General features: G+C 36.4%; 1 protein-coding gene across 1 annotated transcript; it reads left to right on the top strand.

Annotated features, from left to right (window-relative positions):
* The first annotated feature begins 13 nt into the window (after positions 1-13).
* CIR1 (corepressor interacting with RBPJ, CIR1) lies at positions 14-22,166 on the top strand. The gene is made up of 10 exons (XM_068685718.1): positions 14-214; positions 1,057-1,151; positions 1,688-1,761; positions 3,335-3,348; positions 3,443-3,498; positions 3,853-3,901; positions 4,112-4,229; positions 17,344-17,450; positions 18,838-18,923; positions 20,576-22,166. The coding sequence occupies exons 1-10, from the start codon at positions 143-145 to the stop codon at positions 21,297-21,299; spliced, it is 1,395 nt and encodes a 464-aa protein (XP_068541819.1). The 5' UTR covers positions 14-142; the 3' UTR covers positions 21,300-22,166.
* The last annotated feature ends 427 nt before the right edge of the window (positions 22,167-22,593 follow it).

Raw genomic sequence — 22,593 nt, 5'->3', positions numbered from 1 at the left:
CTGCCTCTGTGGCCGGGGCGGGGCGGAGCGCGGTAAGGGAGGAGGAGGAGGAGGAGGAGGAAGAGGAAGGCCCGCCCGCCCCGGAAGGCCCGCAGCCGGCCCGGTGCGGACAGCCGGCGGCTCCCCTCTCGCAGCCGCAGCCATGGGGAAGTCGTTCGCCAACTTCATGTGCAAGAAGGATTTCCACCCCGCCTCCAAGTCCAACATCAAGAAGGTGAGGGGTGAGGGGGGGCGGCCGCGGGCAGGGAGCTGGGGGCCTGCGGGGTCGGGGCTGCCCCCGCGGCTCGGAGGAGCAGAGAGGGGTCGGGCAGCTCCACTCCAGCTCACGCCCCCAGGAGATCAGCAGCGTGAAAGCAGGCTGCCGGCTGAAAGCAGGCGGTAACTGGAAATTCAGAAGCGATTCGCGTTGATTTTGGTCTTCTCGTTTTCTAATAAACGTCTCCTGTGGCATAAACTGACCTGTCATGGCAACGCCGTCCTCAGTGCTGTCTTTTCAAGCTGCTGATTTTGGTTTGGAAAAGCAAACGTTAATAAACAGCGGGAGGAAAAGGCAGGAAAAAAAGCTTAAAAATAGTTTAGTTAAGACTTCCTCACAGGTTTGTGTAACTCTCTTTCCCTGGCTCCACCTCCTGAAGACGCGTCTCCCTTGATAAATAAACACCATCCTCCGACCAGGGAGCCCCCCTCCTGGCACCGTGTGCTCTCCTTTTCCCAGTATTTCCCCACTGTCTGACCTGGCTGCTGAGATTTCATCCCCAAAAGAAAAAATTTCACCGTTCCCAGAGCTCCTGAGGGAAGCTGGGGTCTGATCAGGGTCTGCCCTGAGCCTTGGGTGTCAGGGTGTCGGTACAGGAAAAACCAGGGCATTTTCTGAACTTATTTTCCATTTGTGTTCCTAAACTTTTCCACGTTTTATTTCTGAAATGTTGTTGAAGTTTCAGCTTATCTTTTCTACAAAGTTAATTTACTTTAGACTAAACAAGTGATGAAGTTGTACATGGATCTGTACAGTAAGTCCTTGTTTGTTTAAAGTAGAAATTGACTTGTTTTTACTAGGTATGGATGGCAGAACAGAAAATATCCTATGATAAAAAGAAACAAGAAGAATTAATGCAACAGTATCTTAAAGAACAGGAATCCTATGATAACAGGTGAGAATTGGCATACCGTCACATGCTTCTTCCTTCCACCTCCTCTTTTCATGACAGCGAAGGTCATCTTAGTGTGAGTTATTTCACAGACTGTCCGCCACTAACCGTAAGCGAGGTCAGTGACTTGTGTGTTATTATTTGTTTAAGCAGAATTCACAAGAACTTCTTTCAAAAGATTTATGTGGGTCCTCATTTTCCTTTTAAAATCTGCTACATTGAACAGAACAGCAAGTAACCTTGTACAGTGACATACTCTGATCACACAGGAATCTGTCTTCCATAATTTTGTGAACACAGAATTGTGTTTCAGTTGTGTTTGAAATGTGTGATCTTTGGTACACAGTGGAGCATACAGAAGTGTTGACTGGTCTCTCAGTTCTTTTGCTATTCAACATTTGGTGCTCAGATTAACAAATGACAAATTTCAAGTTGCTATCACAATTTCCTGCTGCACATTTCTTTCTTTTTTCTTCAATAATTAATACGAATGTGAATGTTTTGTGTGTAACACTACAAACTCTGTCTTTTTCATGTAGATTGCTTATGGGTGATGAGCGTGTGAAGAATGGTCTTAATTTCATGTATGAAGCCCCACCTGGAGCAAAGAAAGGTACTCTGGTTTCCTGATTGTGAGCAAACAGTGTAGCAAAACTAAAATCACTCCAAAGAAACAAGCATAGTGTATTATATTTTAAAATAACATTTTCAAAGCGAGTTAATGCTAGAAGGTATAGTTTTTAGTTCTTCCTGCGGGAATATGTGGAGATGCATAGTATTTAATAATTTTGTTGTAATAATAGTTTGATTCCTCCTAAACTGAGAAATTGTTCTTAAGCAGCAGTTCAATGTGAAGAGAAGAAAAGGATAAAATAACTTTTATGGCAACAGCAGAAATTCAGTCTTTGACTAAAGGTGTTTCTCTAGCCAATTACAAAGTCATTGCATGAGGGGCACAAACACAGTAACTTACCAACACAGTAACTCAGACTACACAAACCTGTGTTTTGGCCTGCTCTCCTTTTTAGAAACAGCAAGGTCACTTTTGCTTAAAAGATCTGCTCAAAATTCAGCCTGATCCATGTCAGGCATGGGAGATATCAAGGAGTTAATTAGCTGAAGTGTTATTTTATTTCTTTAAATAAATACTGAATGATCCAACTCTGGTGGGTCTGTGACTATGTTTAGTAGATTGATAAATAGGAGTTACTGATTACGGTCCCCACTGAGCTGAATTTCTGAATTTTTATTTTTGAATATATATATATATAATTCTATCTGCAATAATACAGCCAAAATATTTCATCATATTTGCCTGAAATATTTATTTTCATCATATGTAATATTTTCATCATATTTACTGAAATATGACCTTTTAATTTTTTAAAAGTTTTAAATATGACACTTTTAACATGAAGCTGTACTGATAAGTATGGGCCCATGGGACTGACACAGTGATTGACACAGTAGTTTTTGTTAAGTAGCTTTTAGGGTATTTTTGAGATCCTTTTAACCAAAGAATTTAGTTTAATATAAATTGAACCTGCTTTGCAGTAAGCCCATGCCTGCTAGGAATCACGTTAAACTTTGTCAGAGGAAAACCTTTCATAAATTGCAATTTCAATTTCATGAATTGGCTAGTGAAAAAACGCATTTTAACAGAGTACTGTACTGTAGGAGGCACTAATTTATTTTGAGAAATATAGGTTAGGTTTCTCTACTAAGCTTCATCTATTAAATTCCAATTGAGTTGACTATAAAGTTAACGATAACCTACCAGGGCAACTCCTTGTATAACTGGTATGACAGACAAAGTAACTATGAAACAAATCCTTCTCTCTCTGAAAAGCAAAGAAAACTTCACATTGTAGAGTCCAACTCCAGGACATTTCTGCTGCCTGATTGTATAATGTTGCTTTAGTAAACTTTTAAAGTTTTTTGTGCTTCTATATCAAAGCAATATAATTCTAAGAAGATTTGGTTTCAAAAGATTTGTAACTGCACATACTAGAAGCTGATTATTTATTAGTGTTCTCTATTTACTTTATGTTACTTTCTGAGTATTTGTGATATTGTATTAGTATAAACCATAAAATACTTTGTTTCCAGATTAGGTGACAGCTGCATTTTAAATGTATAATTAATGTATCATCTCTTTTCTTTTCATGATTTCTGAAAACTTGAAGAGGAAGCTAAAGAGGTATTTAATTCCACCATTTCTTTTGCTTTCTACCTATTTACTTGATTTTTTATTTTTTTTTTAAATCAAACTTTCGGTGTTTTCTATTTTACAGCAAGAAGGAGAGACTGAATACAAATTTGAATGGCAAAAAGTCGCCCCTCGAGAAAAGTAAGATATCTCAATTTCATCCAAAGAAATATATATTTTTTCCTATTTACCTTCCATAACCTCTTATTTTTCTTACTACTTATTTTTTTTAAGCAGGTTGTATGTGTAACCCTTCCACGTCCTTGCAGTTAATTAGTAAAACCTCTAAACCTGGAACCGTTTCCTTGATCAGCTTAGTTTTTGTTTGAATTTTATGTCCATATTTGAAAATACATTAAAGCCAACATTTACCAGAAGCATATCTCTGAAATAGGTACACTTAACAATAAAAGGTCTCAAAGTAGTTTTGTATGTGATGATTTAAAAAAAAAAAAAGTGAATTTAATATGTTTGTTTTTTGTGTTTGTGTAACAGATATGCTAAGGATGATATGAATATCAGAGATCAGCCATTTGGTATCCAGGCAAGTTACATAAATTTCACTCTGTGGATGTCTTGGGTATATTTCAAATATTATCTTACCGCAGAACATTCACATGGACTCTCTTAATTTTATCATCTGTTTATCAGTGAGTTTAAAAGCTTTTTTTATGCCTAATAACATGTACATTTCTTTAAGTGTTAGGTTGAATTGTTAGGTAAATTATGGTTTATTTGTTTGTTTTCCTTTTAGGTGCGGAATGTGAGATGTATTAAATGCCACAAGTGGGGTCATGTAAACACTGATCGAGAGTGTCCTTTATTTGGCCTTTCTGGAATTAACGCGAGTTCAGTCTCCAGCGATGGTTCAGGTAGGTAGTGAATGCCTTTCAAAGGGTCTGGTTAGAAATTTTGGGGAAAATCATCAGGTTTATTTTGGAAGGTTTAAGTTTATCTTATTTGAAAGGGTTAATAAAATGGGGAAAATGCTTCTTTATTTCAACTGTGCTATCCCGATTTTCAAATTACTTCAAAAGCTAGGGATCTAATTGTTTAATTAGTAACACATTTTAAAAAGAATCTGTAAACACTGTTGCCTTTAATTCTATCTGTGGCAAAAATTCAGAAGCTGCCATTAAATTGTTTATATAAGATTGACAATATCTGTCACAAAACAAAACAACAAAAAAAACCACAACCCCATATTGTCAAAGACTGCCCCAGTTCAGAAATTCAGATTTGGACAAACTGCTTGGAAATCTGTAATGTAGCAGTATGTCTTTGCTAATCATCTGGGGGAAAAGGAGAGGGTTTTTTTTTTTGTTTGTTTGTTTGTTTTAATATATGTAGTTGGTTTTAATATGGACAAAACCATCTTTACAAATGCCTGGTTTCTTCTCAGCTGTCTTATTGTTGCTTCAGGAACTACTTTTTTTCTCTTTATGAGTTTTCTGTTAGTATTGGATTAAATTTAAAGAAGTGGATGGATATAAACATTCAAATGGAATGTTGTTTGCCTACAGTAGTTTGTTATAAGTTGACTCAAGTTTGTAACACTTCTGATATTCTTAAAGTAGTGGTTTGTTAGGAAACACCTGGTAACATAGGTGAGTCTTCAGACTTGTTTTGCATTTTAAGATCACGTGCCATGTGTATTCAGTTTTGTAGGGATACCATTACAGTTGCACACTTGATAACATCTATTTTTCTTCCATTTTTCCTCAGGTTATCTATTTTATGTAGTAGCTCTTAGTTTTATTATATGTTTAGCCTACCAACAATATTGCCGTTCAGAATTAGACCACCTAGATATGTCATTTCTCTGAGATGAGACGTAGAAGACTTAAGTTAAAGGAAATAGTGTCTCTTACGCTCCTCTGCTTTTAGGCATTGTCTGATGATTATACCATTGTATTAGCAATCCTGTAGTTGACATTCACAGCCTTTATATTCAATAGGTTATAACATTAAATCATTTTCTTACCTCGTTCTTATCTTAGAAGAAACTGTGCTTGGAGCGTTTGGTGGTGGCGGAATTACATGGTGCAGCTGTAGGTGTCAGATATGCTTTTGTGCTGCAGAACTTTTTCTTTCAGTTCAAATTATGTGGGCAATTTTTAGGAGCGCTTGGCTGGGAAATTTGAAAACATTTGTGCATACTTGCACAACTTGGGAATGGACTCATTATTCATAACAGTGTAAAATGGACACTTTGCAGTGTCAATGTAAGGCTAACTACTTGCTTCAAACCTAACCAAACTAATTACCTAGATACGGGCAAAGTTTGACTGCGTGGGTGTTTCCTACTGAGAGAGATTGTCTCTAGTTAGCTTCCCAAACAGCCATATGTAAGCCTAAGAGAGGTTGCACATGATGAATTTTGTATCAAGGAAAGAGCTGTAAAACTATTTATATGTTCTCAGACTGTGCAAGTGACCTAACATTTTCGACTCTGGAACTTAGACGACAGTGTGCTATGCTGAGCACAGACTTTTTAACAGGCTGAGAGGAAAGATTTCAGCAAGTAGGGGCGGGTGACAGATCAGGATTTGTATATATATAATTTGTTAGACACTGTTCTTGGATTTAAACAATCAACTGTGATGATACTACTACTTTCTCTTACTTTCTTTCAGGCAAACTATATGTAAAAACACTAGTAGTAACGTTAAAAAATTACAAACTTTTGATTTAATAGCAGATAAAAGGCTTATAGGAAGTAGTAATATCATTAATTGGATCAGCAGTAAAAAGGTTGTCTGCTTTTTCTAACCTCAGGCATGCAATCCTTTCGTTAGCTTTTCTAAATCTTAATCTGATTTAAAAACAAGCTAAATTACGTACCTTTAGGGACTTCTTTAGTTTGCATGAGTGTAAACGAAGCACACAGTTTAGTGAGAACACAAGTTACTGAATTCACTGATTCTATTAAGACTCATAACTTACGCACAGGGCAGATTAAGTTTATGTCTCATATGAATAGTATTTTCTGAACTAAACCCTGAAACCAGTCCTGTGTTGTCTGGGATGGGAGTAAGTGTCTTTGCTGTGCTGTGGATCTGCAGTCAGCTCTGTAAAGTTAACCTAAACTGAAAGTCAGTCTGTCAGGGCAGTGTTTATTTATTTCACAACAAGACACTGTACTACTAAAAAAAAAACATTCTGACATGTTCTGATCAATGCCCCCCTCCCCAGATAATCTTGGCTTTGACTATTTCTCTTTATTGCTCTTTGTATCCTTTCATTACATCTACCCAATGCTTTTTTATTAGCCCTAATGCTGAATCAGTCTGCACCTCTTAAGAACTTTCTTCTGTAAAACACACTTCTTCAAGCTCTGCTTTTATGTCTCTAGACTAAATTTCTAATTTTTTTTCCTGATTATTTTACAGTACTTCGAAAATATCTGTTGCCACACCATTCTTTTTTGATTGGATAGAACTGTATCTGCTGTGTAAGGAACAGGCTTGTGTTTTGGTTGTTTTTTAAAGGTCTATATTTGGAATTTTTAGATAGGGTCCTTGAAAAGAGTTCTGTTGCTCTGAAGTTATTTACTTAGTAGCTCTTATTCTGATTTGTAGTCTTGTCATCCTAAGCAGAGATGATCTAACAATTCATTTTTCATTTAACTGATTATTTTTTTTTCTAGGCAATGCTTGGTAGTCACACTACCTAACTTTAGGTTAGGTTTCTTAAAACTTTGAAAATCCTTCTCCCTTGTTAGAACATACCATGCATCAGCACAGTGTCGGAACGTGCTAGTCCACGTACCACAAATCATCCTGGCTGGTAGCAAATTCCAAAGTAGTCAGTGCTTGAAATCCCTTGACCTTGTGGTAGTACAGCTGATACTAGATGGCCATTGACATTGCTGATTTCTTGAGAAGTATCTTGTGAGAAACGGTGTGGGTTCCCTGTGGAAGGCTTCTAAGAGACCTATTCTTTCTGAACCTTGCTGTTCTGCTTTAGAGAAGCACACCTAATGCAGAGGAAGGTAGATGATTTTGTCTTGTTCACTGCTCTCTTCCCGCATTTACCCAAATGTGGGTAGTTTTATACTAATTGGATTCATGTCTGAATTGCATCATGCAATAACTTTGAAGTCTTTAAAAATCTCCTTTGTAGAATGGTCACTGCTCTCAGGAACATTACTGAACAGCTAATTAATCTGGAAAGGAAACAGTGGTAGGCCACAGTATTGCTAACAAATCTTGATGCATTTACAAAGGATTGGAACTCACCTAATAGGAGGGAAACTTTCATCTTTTTCCTTGCTTAAAAGCAAAAGCTCTTCCCAGAAAATGATGCGAAAATTGCTTCATTAGGAAAACTAAATTACTGAGTTAAAAACTGCAAAAGCAGCAGTCATTCCCCATCCTTCCTTTTCTTCCCCCCAAAAACCCGACATTCAAAGATCTTCTTTGAATGGCATCTTCAATTTAATAAAAGCACAGGGGGTAATTTGTATCTTTAAATGCCCAAATCAGTAAGTTTTGGTAGGACTTGGACTCGTTATTTGAATGAAAAGTTAAGTAATACTGAAGCTGTTTTACCAAATGTGTATTTCATGTTAAAGGGAAAGAAATAGCATGTGAGCAGAACAGTGAATTAGAGGTTTGTATGGTGAGCTGCCAAAAAGCACAGTTCCTGCATTTCAGCATTTTTGCCTTTTTTGTTTGTTGACAGAAGTTTTCCAGAGTAGTCTGCCATTAGAAGGTGCTACAAAAAATTTTCTACTTTGTTCTTCTACTACTGATACAAGAACTGTACACATGACTTCTAATAGCCAGCATTGTTTCCTTTGACATCTCTACAGGCAAAGAAGATATTGAAGAGCAATTAACACAAGCGCAGTATGTGTTTTGTTCTACTGTTCTCCTCCTCCAGGAAGAGAGCGAAGTAAAATATCTTATCTGGGTTCAGGCTTTTTTTTCAGCCTCAAGGGAAATGGTTGAGTTAAAAATGAATGAAAATGAAACTTCTGTGTCAAATTTAATTGCATTACCTAAAGTTCTTGCTCTTTTTCCTCATGAGGAAAGTTATTCATCTCCTATTTACAATTTTTCAAGCATCATAAATAACCACCATTTTTTCTTTCCCATAAATTCTACAAACTGCAATTCTCTTGTTTCAGCAGAAAGATACTTGTCACCGAATTTATCTTATGTGACGACTGCATTGCGATCTTCCTCTTGTCACATAAACCACAGCAGCAATCGCCAATCAGTTTTAGTGTTGAGTAACTTGCATGCAAAGAGCAGTTGACTTTGGTTTGCTCAGGTGGCACTGCTGCAGGTTAATGCATGCTTGGCACACAACTCTGTTTTACGAGGAAAAAAGGCCACCGTCTTTTAGGATCTGAAATACACTGCAGCGCTCCAACAAACAGAAAAATAATTACCACCAGTACCTTAACTTAGGCTTGGTGGCTTGGTTATTTTGCTTCTGGGACTGCTTTACTAATCTAGCTCGTAATTCATACTGGAAAAAAAATAATAATCTTACCATTAAAAAAGCGCCTTTTGAATAATATCTCACCAGTGAATAGAGATTATTTTTGCAATAAGGCAATTTCAGTGGATGTGGTTATCATGGGATAATCACACCCCTGGGGTACAGCCTTGTCTGTAATCTCCCAGGAGTGTAATTATTTCATGATAACTGCACCCCCTGGTGTTGCATTATTTCCATTATGAAATTCTTAGTTTTAGATATAAAGTAACTTACTTTGATCACTGGAAACTGCAAAGTAGTGTTAGAATGCTCCAGCTGTGAGGCTTACAGAGACCAACTTATAAGATTTACTTCTCCTTTGCAAAGTTAAATTAGGCAATCAAAATGCTGCTTTGGGCTAAACTGATTTACAGTTTGTTGTTTTTTTTTTTTTACTGATAGAATCATAGCTTTCAAAGTTCAGACGATGAAAATACCTGTTGTGGTGCTGACTTTGTGCAATTGCATGTATATGCATGTGTAAAATACGTAATGTATACCAGGAGAAAAACATGTCAGTAGCCTCTGAAAGTTTGACTGTACAGTTTTAAAAATTATTAATCAGCAACATCTGTTTTGTTGTGCTTTTCAATAATTTTTGTGTGTGAGGCCTGAAGAACCTTTGACTTTATTAGAACAAGGACTCATAGGTATTATGTGCAAAAAGTTTTTGAAGTAATGTTGTTAATTCACTTCAACATTGCCTGTAACTGCCCTGGCTAGGTGAACTAAATACTTTTTTTTTTTTTTCCTGCAAGTAATCTATCTTCTTCCGTTTTGAAGGAGGCAGAGGGAAGAAATTGCTAAAAAACATATGAAAGCTTAAACACTTACAACTTAAATTATATCTGTTTTGAACAACAAGAACAACAAAAAACTGCTGGGAAACAATTTATTACTCTCATGAAAAAAGGCATTACTACATTATGAAATGTAGTCTCAGATGGGGAGGTAATTTTGTGAATGCTCTAGTTAGTGGGATACTAACATTAAAAAAAAATAAAAAAATGTTGGCCTAGGAAACCTAAGCCTGGAAAGTTCTGGGCATCCTTCTCTAGTATGAAATCCTTCAAATATCAACTGGCTCTGTACATAATTCTTCCAGTGAAATTACAGTGAAAGCAAGTACTGTAAAATGATTTAAATGTTAAGGATAATTCAAACAAATAATAATAAAAATGTGACTGGATATCCAGAGCCTGATGTTCTACCAAGATTTTTTTGAAGAAAAAACAAAAACAAAACAAAACAAACAAAAAAGTCACCTCAGTTAATGCCAATAATTTTTTTTTTTTTGAGTATACCTGAACTAATTGGGGTTGTGTCTGTCACTTGATGATCTGAAGCTTTTTGGGGTGTAAAATTCCTTTCTATGGTAAATGTTGAAATTATCAACCATATTGAGCCAGGAAAAATGAAATCTAAGCATATATTTTGATGTCTGTAATCTCACTCCATTTTTTCAGTGACAAGTATGGTACCATTTTGTTTTTCAACAGATAAAAATTTACATTGTATTGGGAACGCAGGACTGGATTGAAGTGTTCCCTTGAATCTGTATTAACAAAGAGAAGGTACTTGAATATGCTAACTGTGACCATTTGTATTAATGGTCATCTGTAGAAACGCATAGTGTATGAAACTTTCCTTTATGATCTGCAGCTGAGACCTTTGATTGTGAACAGTAGGAGCCCTAACAAAATCTCCACATAGTTCAAGAACTGACACATTTTAGAATAATCCTCCATTTATGCTTCAGAAGAAGCCTCTGTATTTGGTGTGAATGCATAAAATACAGATTTCTATTAGAAGCCTTTTGCTTGGCATTTGAGTGATAAATATGGATTGCTATAGCAGCTTGATAAGTTAAATGGTTTTTACTTCTCAAAAAAGTAAAAAGGAAATTCAAGATTCTCTGAAATAGCCTATGACAAAAGCATGGCAAAGTGTTAAATTCAGCTAAACTGCAGCTACTTCGAAGAAAAGCTAATTAAAAGCCAGAGTTTTTGCATTCATTGGTCTCTCTCAATGCCAACTGGAGCAGTTGCTTTGAAGTGTAAATATGGTCTGAATGCAGTCATCTCTGAAATGGATGGAAAAATTATCAGTAAAAATTTTCAGTTATGAATTAGTGGAGGCAGCATAAATTTGCTGGGTTCTTCAAGACCAGGATCATGGTCACATAATTATGATGATAACTCCTTGTCATTTAGATAAATAAGAAATGTCTATTCTTATCTCTGCCATAGCCACCATAAAAATTCACACAAGATGCAGTGTGATTATGCTCAGTGCATTTTATGTCATCTGCAAAATAACATATCAAACTGTGCGGAGAGCACAAAAGCTGTATGGATATGTTATTGACAAGCCTGTCCATGCAAATTCGAAAATTAGTTTCTGTTTTGAAGAAAACCTAAAAAGCCTCGTATCCAAATGTTAGGCATTTGCTTCCACACAGAGAAGGTAACATTCTGAATTCAGAATGTATTCATCCTCCTTGCGATGGTGTGTTAAGCTAAAACCCACTAGCAGCATGGTTTTCCAACACCTAGTTAACGTGAAAGAGCTGTTTGCAGTTCAGTTGTGTCATTTGTGAGCTTAGGATGTGCAGTTCATCTTTAATGGATAATTCAATAAAATTCTGTTTGTTTTGTTTAAGGATCACTAATGAGGGGGTTTTAAAGTCTGAGTGGTAGTTGCCGATTTGATTGATCGATTCAACAGCAGAGCATGACTTTAATATTGTTGTCACATAGAAAATCAAATTTCAATTTGGAAGAGTTATGGCATCGTACTGTCCAAGATGCATGCAAGAAAGAATGATGACAACATGCTTAGGCCTACTTTGTTAACAAAAATTACGTGGCTATAAAGGATAAGCCTATAAAGGATACAAGAGTATCTTGTCCTTGATTCATAGGTGACTTTTTAAACATTGATAGAGGGGAGTATACTGAGTGCAAAGTATAATGCTGAATGGCTAGCATATCAGCCAGTGTGCTTTTTCACATTTATGTTCATATGAGCTGCCTCTCCATTAGGAAATCATGAGATATCGAATGGTATGATGTGATATTTTAGATGAAAATGATCACATCTGTTAACTAGAAGATATCCCACACCAGAACGCATTCTTGCTTTAGGAAAGCTCTACAAAACTCCAAATGTATTCTGCATATTCCAGTTTGATGAGACACAAAATGAGCATTAGTTAAAATGAAGGTTTATAAGTTGTAATTAAAATGGCACCATGAAAAATCTACTCCTTTTTTTCTGTATTTTTAATTGAATAGTCTACTTCAATTTGTAACAATACATAACAGCAAACAGTATGTAAGTGCAACTGGTTGCTATAATTTCCTTTGCTGCGGGTGAGCATATTGGTTACAATATTAGTGCTTCTTATCTCTTTGTTTTCCATATGTATTCCATAATAAAAACCTAGTTAGAAACTTAATTGATTGCAAAGACTACTTCAGTTTGTTATCTGCACTGGTGACGGCAGCGAAAGCTTTTATCAATAAATCGAGGAGATACTGTCGAGTATGCATCATGAGTAGATAGATTTAAAAGCGCTATTTTTAGTGATACTGGCAATCACAATATTATTGTCTGTCCTTCCTGCCACTGAAACTGTTGTAGAAAAAGTGGTATTTAATCACAGTTGTTATGAAAAGAGGCTTTAACATACTGTTCTCTAATGTTGGGTAATTTGAAAAATGTGCTTTAGACATTTTAATGGAGGTCTGCTGGATGGTGTGTTACAGCTAGCATTGTTCTCCCAAGAGGAGTCCTTTGCCCATGCTCATTAGAGGAAATACTTTGGCAACAACAAAGTGTTACACACACAGCTTCACGAGAAGTACAGACAGAACTGAAAATGAGTTTCAGCTATAGGTTTTTCTCATTTCTGGGCTGAGAGTGGGGGTAATGATGTGGGGTAGGAGAGCTTGCTGTAAGCTAGGCATTTAGTAATTGAAATCCAGAATTATATTGCCCCCTGGTTGTTTAATAGAAGCAGAATTGATTCTGTTAAATTGATCTCAGTTAAGTGCGATAAGAAATTGGAGTGCTCTTTGTTATAAAAGCAAATTGACAAAATGTTGTAGAAATCTTGGTATGATATCCTTCTGCAATTCAGTATAATTGATGCTCACATACGCTTCAGAAAAATTCTATTTACAGCTCTTCTATTTATTTAATTGTATGAATATTGTAGGGATGCACCAACAGCTGTCAAGCTAAGGTTGCACTCAGGTTGTACTTGATGAAGACTAAAAACCCTCTTTTCACTCTTCATTGAGTGGTTTGAGCTTCCAGATTTAATGCCCCACCTCTGAGTCAACTGAACTATCTCCATGTTTTCCTTAAATGCTATCTTAAAAAGAAGAAAGAATTAATGCATTAAGAACTTCTCTGAGAAGTAAGAAGCAGGAATAAACTGTAGCCTGTTTGCTTGAAAACATTATTCCTTGAGAATTGTAAAGACCATGAAAAAATATTTTAAAAATGCTTTTGTGAGTCTTTATTTATGGAGCCTGTGCAAGTCCTTAATATAATTTTAAGCACCTGTAGCTGCAGAAAACTTAACAAGCTGTCTTAACGCACAAAAATAAGTATGATATCAGCATACAATTAATTTCAATATGTGGCAAAAAGCTTTTCTGAGACTGGATTTTACAAAAGCTAAATGTTTCAGTTTTAAACAAGTGTCATCTGGAAAAGTTTTAGTTTTTTTTTTTTTCCCTATCAAAATGTAAATTCCAGAAAATAAGCTTGACACATAGTCATATTCAAAAATAGCAAGGTACTGTATTTGACTTGTTTCAGAAAGAATAAGAAACAGATGATGAAACATTATAGCTTTGAACTTATTTTTAGTTAGCTGATGGATGAATGCTGAAAGACTAGTTGTTAGAAGTCCTAGCAATCAGCTATTTTTACAGGATTCCTGTATCTAAATTGCTGTCAACTCATGACACAATGTCATTTCCAGACCTTTTCACCTGCATGAGATGATTCAGCGAGCTTCTTCACAGACCATCTCACAAGTCTATAAGGAAACACGTATATGAGGGCGTCAGTTTGCACAGTACACAAAGTGTTTTTCTACCTTCATGTATGAATGATTCCTTGGAATCATATTCCTTGCTGTTCAAGGAATACCTAGCTAGCATCAGTTCCCAATATCTTAGCCAAGAGCCCCTCAACTTAAACTTACTATCTGTTCTTACCATGTTAAACCGTACAGTTTTGTTTTTTTTTTTTAATTATTTAATGAGAACTTAACTGAAGGAAGATGCATAGCTATAGTTGACTTCAGATTTTGTCTGAAGATCTTGCAGGGTGATGTTGTAAGTGTAGTCATAAGTCAATGATAAACCGAAAGGATTTACCTCTTTGGCTTACCAAGTAAACAGTTTGATCACAGTGAACACCGTCACGTCTCTAACAAGCACTACTCCACAGCCAGTCACACCAATGAAAGGAAGATGCCTTCTACCTGAAAGCACACTGGTGGCTCCACAGGTTTAGCTTTAGCTCCTAATAAGCCAAGGACATTTCTGAGAATAATTTTTTTCAGACATGTTAGGTGAAGTTCAGTGTTTGGTTTAGGTTTTTACTGTTTTTGTCTTCCTTGTTAGTATTAGCCAGGAGAAATACCCTACTTAATTTTATAGTGTGGAAAGGAGTGTGGTTGTTTGCTCACACATTGTCACCCACGGCTTTTAAGACTACTACAAAGCAAACTGGCCTGCTTGGGTTGTGCCTGGCCCCAGTCTGCGCATGAAGGGTTGTAAAATAGGACTTTGTTTTTTACTGTACTTTCATTTATGGGGTGGACTTACTTTCTGTTGTTTTCTGAACCCTTTGGTTATAGAAAAACTAATGTATGTAAAAAAGCTTTGTGGAGGCATTTCCTTACAAGTCGGGATGAATTTAAATTACTGTTCCCTCACCACAATTAAAGGGAGACCAAAACAGAAATAACTTGATTCAGAAACCACTTTAGTCACAGGGTTCTGTGGGTATGTTTAATGTAGCTTGTATATGTGCAGAAAAGAGGAGTAACAGTGATTCGTTAGCTGTCCTTGTTATCGTAGTACCATCTTGCAACTAAAACGTAGCAGATGGAGCCATGAATGTGTTTCCCTGATGGCATTAATAAGCACAGAAGCAGAACTCATAAATTTATTTTTAGCCTAGTTTGCTTTCCTTTTAAGCATACCTAGTATGTGTGTTTGTTTTTTAAACCTAGTGCTGATTTCACCTCTTAAAAAGCAAATGGAAACTAACTCGGAACTTTGTGTGTGGTTGTGTGGTGGATCCGGGCTTGAGCAGGCCTCTCACAGGCCTGTTCCCATCTGCTGGTCTGTGCCTTAAAGCACAACTGCTGTCAGTTGGACAGAAAAGCACAAACATCAGTAATATAGTGCATTCAGATTAGCTTTTTATGTAAAAGAGGAAATGACTTTACTTACCTCTTTCCAGTGCTGTTGTGAGTAACGAATGCCTGATCGGTTAGCGCTGTGCTCTTGTAGGCAGGTATGCCTTCGGGCCTGTCTGTTCGTGCATGTCTATTCGCTAGGCTTTGTGCATGACTGTAACGGTAGGGGCTCCCTCTTAGTCTTCTTGCAGATTTCTTGTATAAATTTGGACAAGTTGTGTTCCTCTGTTTATCTAATCACACTGATGGGAATTGTTAGTTACCCAGTACAGTTCAAAGTGTGTACAGTGCCCCGAGACACCAAGGGGGAAATACCTGCAGAGTTGATTACCTTTATTTGTTAGGCAGTGGCTCTTCCCATGTTTGACTAAAGGGAGGAATACCGGCTTTGATCAGGTCAAAAGTTTTGATTTCTTTGCTATGGTGAAATCTTTCTTTGAGAATTTGCACTTGTCTCCATTCAGCTTCCTCATACAGGGCTTGGTTTTGATTCTGTACTTTGTACACACTAATGTGTGTTAACAAGCATGTATAGGTACACCAGGGAGCTGGAACTTTTGTTTCTTCTCTCTGATTAGTCTTTTAAATTTGAAATAAGCAAAAATGTAGATGCAAGAGCACATATATGTTCATTAACATCAGTGAGCTTATAATTACACTGTAACACATACAAAGAAAAAACTCTTTTGGTAAAAATGTATGTGCAGGGAAAAAATAAGCCCCTACTTAATAGATCACATAAACTCAGGGAAAGACTAAAAGGTATCTCATTAAAAAATTCCTTTGCCTGGTAAAATAAGAAACTTGTGAAGAAACATGGGGGCTCCTTAAACCATTTCCAAAGTTTTATCTTCTTCAGTCTTGTTTTACATAAAGGCCTGTTTGTTTCTGTGAACAGTGTTATACAGGAAAAATAAGAAAAAGGTGAAGCTGACTTGTTTTGAGAAGGTGTTATTTCATATTTTCCATAATAAAAATTTCCAATCATTTTTCATACTTTTCCACGTTAAAAATTTATGAGTTTTGTTCTTCTCCACAACTAATAAACTCTTGAAACCGCAAAGCGGAATCAATATTTTCCATAAGACTAAGTTAATCTTATCATTTGCAATTAGTTCTCCAAAGTATTGGTAATCATCTGTTTGACGCTCAGTTTTACATGGCTTCTAATTGTACCTTCTAGATTTATCTTATGCAGTATTGCTAATTCATTGACAGGAAGGCTAGTGAATGAACTGGTATGGAAATTTACTAATGTGACCAACCAGAGAGGGTATGTTTGGGGTGAACAGAAAGCAACTAATCAGAGAATTACTTGAGGTTTTTCTGATTGCAGTATTCAGTTAAAGCAAAAGACTGAGTTATGGGATGTGTAAGTGACACAGTCAAGCTTGGACAATCCAAACAAAGCTGATGTGCTTAATCCCAAACATGTACTCTAATGCAATGTACTGCATATTTTTAAGCTGAAACTTGTGAGAAGACTTACAGTAACACCCAGAGACCTGTTTGACGGTCACTAAACTAAGTAAGGACGTAGATTAACTTTTTTGTGTATTTATTTTCCATATATATACCAAGTTTCTAATGGTGGTTAGTTGCTCCATTTAAGTTAATTCAAAAATATGTCATTTTGAAAAATGCCTCATTGGTGGCATATTAGCAGTGTACTTTCCCATTGTCTTAGGGGAGAGGAGGCACTTAAAAGTCTTACTGTATGGTTTAGTTTCTTTAGTTTTCCTGTGCTTTTTGTACTGTAGTAGAAATACACTACTAGACTTACCTAAATATATTGTTTTCAACATGACAAAGTTACATAAGAGAATCCCCTTGTACTTAAAGAAAAATGCAATTATTTTCTATTCTGAATCTCCAGACTGCTGTTTTAGAAAATCATATCTGATTATTTGCTCAGCAGAAGATTATTGAGTTGATTTAGCTGTGATTTTACTTAACAAAGCTTCAACTGAATTCCTACTGTGGAGTCCAAAAAAGGTAGAGAGATATAAATGATACATTCAAACTGTGATTTTTGTGAACAGGGCCATCAATGCACCCCTCGGAGCTAATAGCGGAGATGAGAAACAGTGGGTTTGCACTGAAACAAAATGTACTGGGGAGAAACTTGACCGCAAATGATCCATCACAGGTAATGATCTTTTTACCAGTAAGCTGAAAATGTCTATAAATCTAAATGTGATTGCTTGTGAATTGCTACTTAATGTTTTCCAATATGCATATCCATAGGAAAGCTGAATAGCTATACCAGTAGAAAATCTCTAGAAACTTACTGTGTTCTCCAGCTCTGTTTTAGTCAGAATGGTGAATCATAAGTTACTTTTTTAAAAACTATATGTAATAAATTAAATACCTCATTTGGATGACAAGGAATTTAATTTTTCATGAAAGAATGGTTACGGGTTTTGCCACTTAATATTGTTACACCTGCTATTTCTGAGAATGCAAAGATTTAGTTGTCTTTATTTAGACTGCACAAGGTACACTTCTAGTTGAGGTGCTTTGATAAAAATGTAAAGTGTAATATATATATATTTATTGTGCAAGCCACAACGAAATAACCTTTGTTCATGTGGCAGGATAATCAAGCCACCAAGTGACCAAGTTTGAAATAGAGAGGGGACAACAGCCCTCAGCTGTCCTTTAAATGCTGGAATAAATCAACAATTCAGTGTGTACCCGTGCATTTAAAAAAGCTATGCACCCCAGAATACATGTAACAGATGGGCACTGTTAAATGGATCACTGAGATACCGGTCTGTTTGCTTTATGTTAGGTGTGATGGTTGTTTTTTTGTGTGTATGTCGAAGAGCTTTTTAATCTTTATTTCTTCTTTCCCCTCCTAAGCGTGGCTAAAATTAAAAACATCATAGTGGAGAACTGTAGTGTTCCAGATGCACATAATTTGAAGAATTCAGGGTCTTAAAAGTAGCTATGCTTTGATTGTGATACTGTATGCAGATTGTATGATTACAGTATTTTGCATTACTAGGACACTTTATGAACATTTAAAGACTAATAACACAACAGGTAAGGTAGATGTGCTAATGCCCATTTTCCTAATGACTAAACTGAGATAGAAGAGTAATTTGCCTAAATTACTCCGGGTTTGAGCAGGACTAGCATCTTACCTGTTCACCCAAGCATGGTAACAATGAGGTGACTTATCCTAGAGAATCATATGGGCTCCAAAATTGGCTCATTTTTATTAACTATTTCAGAAATGTTTCTTTCTCTAGCAGTGATTTTTCATATGTTACTAATAACTTCTGATGTTTATCCCCCACATTATAGCACCTACTCAGTTTTGAGATAGGATGTGGGTGGGTGGTTTGTTTTTTTTTTCCTTATAGCAAGTATGTCGGTCTTCCAAAGACTTTTCAGCTGACTTGGTAATGCAAGTATATTTGTGCTTGTGCAAAAATAAGGTACACGCAGATGCATCACTTTTAATACAGAAATCTGAATGAAGAGGTTATTTTTATGCAAGAAATTAATGTCCTACAATATTTTCCTAGGAATTTGTTGCAAGTGAAGGAGATGATGATCCAGAAGTTGAATTTTTAAAATCATTGTCAACCAAGCAAAAACAGAAACTTCTAAGGTAAGTGTTGGTACCTAGGGGAAGGGATCAGTATTGGCAGTAGTTCTGATTCCATCATTGTCTTGTGCAGCATTGTCCTTGTAACTCTTCTATGCCATTGGTACAGCAGAACATCCACTTAGTTTAACATACACTTGACCACAAATAGCACTGTGCAACGTATTTTTTTTTAATCCAGCTGTTCTGTTTTAATACATCCATTCTAACCTAGTTGTGCTGCATTTGCATTGTGCCTCATTTCTAACAGATACTGAAATAATAATTGGTTCATTGAAAATGCTGACAATTGGTATTTAAAAATATTATTTTGCATTCTGTTGCTTACAGTATCTTCTTCTGGTATTAAAAATTGTATGTGCTGGTTTACTGACTTACAATTTGGCCAAGTTTGTTATCATCATCTTTTTCTGTGCAGCTAAAGTGAACTTGATGGTTGGCCTAGCTGAGCACTGCTCTAGGATCAGGGTTTTGTAGTTTGCTGCTTTAGCTAAGCCAGCAGAGGGAGCTCCCCGTATTTCTCTAGTTCTAATAAAAAGTTAATGAGGTTTTCATTCTTTGCTTCTACCCTACTGACTTTGTACGTCAGGCAACTCACAGTTTTTTCCTCTGTTAATTTGCAACATTATCTTGAAATAACCTGAGTGTTTTTAAGATGAAATGTATGAGCTACTGCCAGGTAGATCTCATACAGGTGTCACTAGTTAAAACAGCAGTCAGCCTTTTGGGTTAAAAACACATTGTATACACGGGGAGCAGAAGGGGAGATAGGTGTATGGTTAAGCCGTACATGGGTAGGGTAGGTACATATGATATTTGCATATATAAAAAACATTATTTGAAAATATCGTGCATATTATGTTTATTTTAAGTAAGGAACGTGTATGTAGTCTGAGTAATTTAAAGCAGTATTTGTGAACTTCTGCTGCCCCAACACAATTAATTATAGAACTTTATATTTTCAAAGTTGAACTTCATTAAGTATGTGGGTCTTTTAGATGTTAGGAGTCTGAAAGGATTTTTTTTTTCAGTGTGCTGAAACTAGTTTCACTATTCAGTCACTGATTTTCTGAGGATAAACACAGAAGGCAATGAGTTGAAAATAGAAAGTTAGGTAAAAGTAGTTGAATGGCAGTGAATGCATGTGAGTGATAGAGTATTGTAATTGTGGCTAGAAATTTAAAATTTCTAGTTGTGACGAAAGAGGTTATTGAAAACAGCAGTATTATTTGCCTGGAGACCTCTGAGACATAGGTAGGCTTTAAAGTCTCAATTTCCATCTTTTTGCTAATGCTGATTGCTTTTTTTTTTTTTCAATTTCAAAATCTGCTATAAAGAAGCACAAATAAAAGAGCAGATTGACAATAAAAAAGCACTACGGAATACATGTATTCCTAGTGATAAGGCTAAAACTTATCTCTTTGTAAATTAAGGAAATGCAAAATCATATTGTAATTATGGTTAGCTCAAGGTTAGAAGCTTAAAATAATTTTAAATACTTGGCTGAAAGAGGATTGAAATCAACATGCTTTTATGGAAAATAGTGTATTTACTGTGTAGGACATCTGAAGTAGTCAACTTTAAAAGACAATGACTGTAATTTAGAGTGTCTTAACAAGTCTGATTGCACTACTCTTTTATTTTGAAAATAAAAGGAAATTGGATCGTCTGGAGAAGAAAAAGAAAAAGAAGGACAGAAAGAAGAAAAAGCAGCAAAAGAAAAAAAGCAAGAGTAAACACAAGAAACATAAGATGAGCTCCTCTTCCTCATGCTCCAGCGAGTCTTCAGGAAGCAGCAGCGATAGTGAGACTGACAGCAGAGATAAAGCAGCACAAAAGAAGATGTATTCTAAGAAAAGAAAAAAAGACAAGTTTTCAGAGGCTAGCAGCAGCGATTCAGAAGGAAAGGCAAGGACTAGGAAGGAAAAACTTTATGAAGATCTCTCCAGTAGTCACGGTAACAAGGACAAAGACAGGGAGAAGTATAGACTTTTAAAGCAAGATAGTTCCGCGGAGAACAACAAACAGAGCTCCTGTGAGGGGGAAGGAAAGCCCAAAAGCAGATACCACAGCACCAACAAGAGAGAGACTGAAAGAAAAGAGAGGGATAGGAAAAGCCAAAGTGTGGATGAGAGGCGAGGGAGAAGCCCGTGCACAAGTCACAGCAGTTACAGTAGGCAAAGGCAAAGAAGAAGTCCAAGTAAAAGCCCAGCTGAAGAGCGGCACAGGAAAAATGAAACCAGAAGCCCCAGCACAGATGTGCACAGACAGGAGAAAAAATACAGAGAGAGCAATGGGGACAAGTGCAGTAAACTGGAATATAGAGAAAGGAGCAGACGCAGTAGAAGCAGAAGCCGAGAGAGGAAAAAAAACAGATAGTGTAGGGGACAGGTGCAAACAAAAATGTCTCCTTTTTGATGAATACCTTTAACAAGGGCTCAATTACATATTGCTGTTCATTTTCCAACCTCCGTAACTAGCGTTTCCTAAATAAAGCCAACAGCATCATTTATCTAATGTTATAATATTTGTAAATTAGGACAAATATTATGGTATTTTTCTTACTGTATAAATGTACTTGTTGGCAAATATCTCTTGTATACATGCGGTAATTCATAGACCTGATTTTAGTGTTTTAAAATATTTCAGAGCAGTATGTGATATTCTTTGTTTTGTCAAGGATAATTTTTGTTTTTAGATGCAACTGTGAGGGGAAGCAGAGAGTAATTTGAGAAGAGTCCTGGGATATGTTAAATGATAACAAACACTTGAGATAGGACTGGATAAAATCGCTGCTTCCAATATCAAAACATCATATTGTAGAGTTGGTTGTGTTGTTTTTTTTTCATACTGAAGCATTTTTCCTAAAGTTCCCCGTAAGAGATCAATTTCACGAGTTAAAACAACAGAGAAACAGAGTTCACATAAGTGTGTAGCCAACATTTTTTTGACCTCCTGCAGTGTACAGCTTGGTCAGGGCTATCTAAACATCTTGAACCCCTGTTGGTATGTGTCAGTACAATGTCAAGTTATTGTTCGATAAGCTCTCAAGACATGAAAAGAATATTTACTGCCGCAACTGCTCCAGGTATTTCATTGTTTGTGGTAGAAAGTCGATGTAAATATTCATCTTCCGTTTTGTGAAACGAACTTATTTTTCTTGACCATTCTTGGTCGTTTTCTGCACACACTATTATAAAGATGAACTTCATAATAAAACTCCTTATTCTTTAAAAACTGTAAGAATTGCCTTCTTCTCCAGAATTTGTTCTGAATCAGTACAAATTCACAAGGCTGTGTATTTATTGTGAAGGGAATTCTTTGCCAGTTCAGGGTGACAGATGGAAATATGTTAGTGGACAGGTAAAAAGGTGTCGCTGTACTTAGTAATCTGATGAGCAGGTTTCTTCCCCTCCACTGACAGGACAAATGAGACTTTTATTACCAGTCCACTTCTACTTCTTAAAACTGCCATGCAGAAGTTTTTCAATATCACATGGAGTATAATATATGGTGGAAGTGACCTGGCTTATCTTTTAAGCACATGTGAATGAGTTTGAAAGGGTGAGCCATTAAGCGATGTCACCTTCTTTTAAATGCTTTTGCATTAGGTTGCTCCAGGCGTTCTTGATGAAGTAGCTGGGAGTTAAAGGGCGTGCACAATTCAGTAGCG

The sequence above is a fragment of the Anas acuta genome, chromosome 6 (genome assembly GCF_963932015.1).
Source record: "Anas acuta chromosome 6, bAnaAcu1.1, whole genome shotgun sequence".
In the NCBI taxonomy this organism is placed as follows: Eukaryota; Metazoa; Chordata; class Aves; order Anseriformes; family Anatidae; genus Anas; species Anas acuta.
This window is presented reverse-complemented; position numbering and strand designations above follow the sequence as displayed.